The sequence below is a fragment of the Phaethon lepturus genome, unplaced genomic scaffold (assembly GCF_000687285.1).
Source record: "Phaethon lepturus isolate BGI_N335 unplaced genomic scaffold, ASM68728v1 scaffold15201, whole genome shotgun sequence".
In the NCBI taxonomy this organism is placed as follows: Eukaryota; Metazoa; Chordata; class Aves; order Phaethontiformes; family Phaethontidae; genus Phaethon; species Phaethon lepturus.
Genome location: NW_010517093.1, coordinates 9,422 through 13,740, shown reverse-complemented (window position 1 = coordinate 13,740; position 4,319 = coordinate 9,422). Strand labels below are relative to the sequence as shown.

The 4,319-nt window shown below is 50.5% G+C and overlaps 1 protein-coding gene across 1 annotated transcript in view; it reads left to right on the top strand.

The window, feature by feature from the left end:
• Nucleotides 1-2,503: 2,503 nt before the first annotated feature.
• Nucleotides 2,504-4,319, top strand: part of NOXRED1 (NADP-dependent oxidoreductase domain containing 1) — a gene marked incomplete at its 5' end in the record, with an annotated part of 6,024 nt that continues 4,208 nt past the window's right edge. The window contains 3 exon segments of the mRNA XM_010296282.1: nucleotides 2,504-2,564; nucleotides 2,567-2,654; nucleotides 3,807-3,838. Coding sequence (XP_010294584.1) covers nucleotides 2,504-2,564; nucleotides 2,567-2,654; nucleotides 3,807-3,838 — 181 coding nt within the window.

Below are 4,319 nucleotides of genomic sequence, written 5' to 3'. Positions count from 1 at the left end.
TCTTGTAGACGGGCGTCACATTGGCAAGCTCAAATTGTGATAAAACAATTTATCACATCTCCCACAAAGTGAGTATGCAGGGGTTTTTCTCACATCCTGAAAAGCACAGTGCGTGTCACTACAGAGTGGCTTTGCTTGCAGCAGTACCTTATTTCACACTTTCAATGCCATCAGCATACACGAATTAGTTTTAATGTTGTAGGAGAGTTTGCTGCGGCAGGGGTGGTCACACAAAGGTGGTTATGTGTAGCGATGTACGAGTCTGCGGGACTGTTTGGGTTCCAGCCTCCCTGCTGCACTCTCTTTTTTTTTCTGTTGGTGTTTGTTTATTTACAGAATCGTTTAGGTTGGAAGTTGATTGATTGATTGATTGATCATCTAGTCCAATCCTGCTCAAGCAGGGTCACCTAGAACAGGCAGACCAGGACTGTGTCTGTTTGGGTTTTCAGTATCTCCACAGCTGGAGACAATTCAGCTTCTCCGGGCAAGCTGTTCCTGAATTTGACTACCCTCACAGTAAAAAGGTGTTTTCTTGTCTTTGGATGGACTCTTACATTTTGGTTTGTGCCCACTGCCTCTTTTTGTCACTGGGCACCACGGAAGAGAGTCTGGGTCTCTTTTCTTCATTCCCTGTCATCAGATACTTACACATGTTAATAAGATCGTCCTGAGCCTTCTCCAGGTTGAACAGCCCTAGCTCTCGGCCTCTCCTCATACGACAGATGCTTCGGTCCCTTAGTTATCTTCGTGGCCCTTTGCTGGACTCTCTCCAGTATGTCCATGTCCCTTTTGTACTAAGGAGCCCAGAACTGGACATGGTGCTTTGGGTTTAGAGAGGAAGGACCGCCTTCCTTAACCTGCTGGTGCAGGTTTCCTTTGGAAATTCAACCCATCTGCCCCCACTGGAGAGGCCAACCTTCTGGTTGAGAGCACCTTTTCCCTATGAACATGTGTGGGCAGGAGCTGGCACAGAGATGTGTTCAACCCCTACCCTCTTAGTTTTTTCATGCTAACCTAGCTGCTGGCTCTTGGGGGGGCACAGCTGTACCCAGCAGAAAAAAACAGAAACTGCTGCTGTGAAGGTGGTCTTCCCCCACGATTGAATTCTGCTTTCTTCTGTGCCCTGGGGGATGCTGCGGTAGCTCCAGAAAAGCCCACACTCCCAGCTTCCCTCGATGAAAGTGTGTGATTCTCTGGCAACCGAGCACTCACTGTGGCAACAGTAGTGCCCACGCTGGGTTGGTTGGGCACCCCCAGGCTGCTGCTGGCCATGCAGGTAGGGCTGGTGCCTGCCACATGAACCAGGACAAAACTTGAGCAGGTGGAAACTTGGGGGCCTCATTCAGGCCACCCTTGTTCCTCACCGTGACTATGGTGCCATGGGCACCAGCAGGCTGCTGGCGGTGAACGGTGCAAGACAGGACTCCAATTGCTTGCGATGGGGCACGTGGTCATTTTTGTCCCTAATGAGCTTTGGCTGAGGGCATTGGACCCCAGTTGGTGCCTCTCCTGTGGAAGCCGTGCCTGAGTTGGGTGAGCTGCAGAGACCCTTAGGGAATGGGCAAGTTTTCACCTCTCTCCATCTCCAGTGCAGGTTTGAGGTACACTGAAGCATGCTTCGGGTTCCATCAGAGGACACAAGTCATTCAGATAGCTTAGCAGTGTCCTACTCTGGCCAAGAGCACTGTACATTTGCCTCATGTCAGGCTAAATGGTGCACCCAGCTGTCCTCTGCTGAAGCAGGCCTGGCTGGGAGGGCTGCTCCAGCCAGCTCTAAACCTCCAGCACCTTTGCTGGTGGAAATACCATCTCCTTAGCAAAGGAGTGAATCAACTGCTCTGGTTTTCAGAGCTTTTTGGGCTAGTCATAGTCACTCTGTTGTTGTGACAGTTGCCTTGTACCCTCTGAAAGCATCGCTGCAGCTCACTTCAAGCAATAAGGCAGGTCCTGGGCAAGGGTTCCCACATCTGGATGCTGCTGAGCTGGCCATGCCATGACACAGGGACTTCATAGCAAATACATGCAGGGAGAAGTTGCTGAGAGGCTGCTCAGCTGGGGAGGGCAGGAGGCACAGTATTGGCCTAGGAAAGCTGAGAGCAAAGGAAAAAATAGCTTTGAACTGGAAAACAGAACCACTTGCTGAAGGTTTGATTTTTCTCATTAATTCCAGCCCAAGGGCAGCTCCAGTGAAGTCTGTCCCAAGCACTGTGCCAGCAGCTTGCAGGTGGCTGGGCTTTAAAGTCCAGCTGGGACTTGTGTAATAGAGAAATGTAGCATCAGAGAAAGCACAGGTTCAGGCATCCACCGATGCACCTTATTCTTGGTGGTTGTGTTGCGTGTGGGACCAGCCACTTTGCTAGGTCCTGTGTCGGCAAGGAGAAACTCTGAGAAGGGCTGGGGTCTCATGCTGCAGGTACAACCCTGATGGGATGGACTGTGATGCTGCATGGGTGCAGGCCATGCCCCTCTTCTAAATCCTTGCTGCTTGGCCTTCTGGGCCAAGATAAGGGACACTACAGAGCCTTTCAAGTCCTCTCAGGCTGATGAAGAAGTAGAAGGTGAGGAGGCCTTGATCTGACAAGGCACTGCAAGGTTCTGGCAGTGAATGCGTGTGCCCACGCCATCATCTTCTGCAAACTTCTCCATGACCTCAGGTAAGATGGAAAGCTCCTCACTGTCGGTAAAATGTGCTGGCTGGGCGACATAGTCATGTCTGGGAGAAACCTTGATGTGCCAAGCTCTTCCCAAACTACTGCATCTTTACTGAGCTAAAATGTAACACAGGCACATCACTGGTCATTCTGGTGTTGGTCTAAACAGCATGTATGTGTCACTGGGAAGACTGGGGAAGGTGGCTGGTCTCTGTAGGGAGTTTCTTGCATGGTTCACACCAGCTCTGTACAAAGTTAAGCACTGTATAGATATTCCTACACAATGCCACAGTTTGTTAGTTTTTTTATCTGGTTCTGCATGGTTAAAAACTCACCTACTGTTTATACCCACACTTGCTGGTTACTGAATATCTGCATTTGTATAAACTCACTGTCAGTCAGTCTTACACCACTTGGACTAGTCTTCCCCTGAGAAAACCAGGGAATGGAGATTGTCTCTAGCACCGAATTGGGGTTTCATCCCAGAAACCTTGTACTGCCCAGCGCTTGTGACTTTTTCCTGCCACTAGTCTATATGATTTACAGTGAGCCAATTGACCTCCACTAGCATGTGCTGTTGCATGTCCCTTCTCATCAGCAGCCTCTGCTGTCACTGGTCTATCCTCCTCATGCTGACTTGTCCCTGAGCTTGACCGTTGTGTGGGTCGGTGCGTCTGCCAGGTATCAGCTCTTAATTGCTGAGCTGCTTTACAGTTAGTGGCCAGTTAGCCTCAGCATGGGTGGTGTGTTTTGGGATGGGGACACCATGGGGATTCCATGGGATCTAACCCCAAGCCCCACGGATGCTGTGCATGCCAGGCTGCAGCCATCAGCCTCTGCCTCTCTGGCAATCCCATTGGAGAGCAGGGATGTGAGTTTGGCTGGGTGCAAGGAGTGGGGTTGGGCTGTGCTCTTGGGACACGTGGCATGGGACACTTCCTGGAAGGGTAGAACTGCACGTGGTCTGGGGAGACCATGGCTCGTGCTGGGCTGATGCTAGCTTCTCTGCTTCCGCAGGCAGAGCAGGACTGAGAAGGGTTTGTTGACTTCCTTGGGGGATGGCCACAGCCCGAAGGTTGGCACTATCGGTGGGGGCCACCTTAGGAAGCAGCTGGCCTAGGCACCCCTGATGCTGAGCTGGGCTCAACACCCCAGACGTGTTTCCATCAGGTGCCCTGAGAGCCTGGGTAAGTGCTCCCCAGCCTGGGCCTGGAATTGGGACTGCACTTACGTGGACTTTTATTTTTTCATAGCACTTCAGGCAGAACTCACTAAATAATGTTTTTCTGCCAGCAATATTGAAGGGATGGAAACTCCAGGTTTTTTACTGAGGAGCAGAGGATGCTGTTGTAGAAAAGATCTTTCTACAGTTGGAAACCCATTGTCTACCAAACATTAATTTAGTTGTTTGCTTTTTTTTTCACCAGTCCCATCTGAGTGTTGTGGAGAGGTTAACCCTGTTCTTTGAACACTGGCTAGTTTAAGGCCTGTTTTAGTTTAGTCCCCACTATTTTTGTGGCTCTTCAAAATTCTCCTTGTCATTTGCCAAGAGCCTGATCAGTGACTGAGATTCCAAGTTGCTAAATATTCACCCAACAGAGAAAACATCTCCCCAGATGAGCGGCAGTGCTGAAATGGAGGCAACCCTCTCCTTGTTTCATGGCTGCC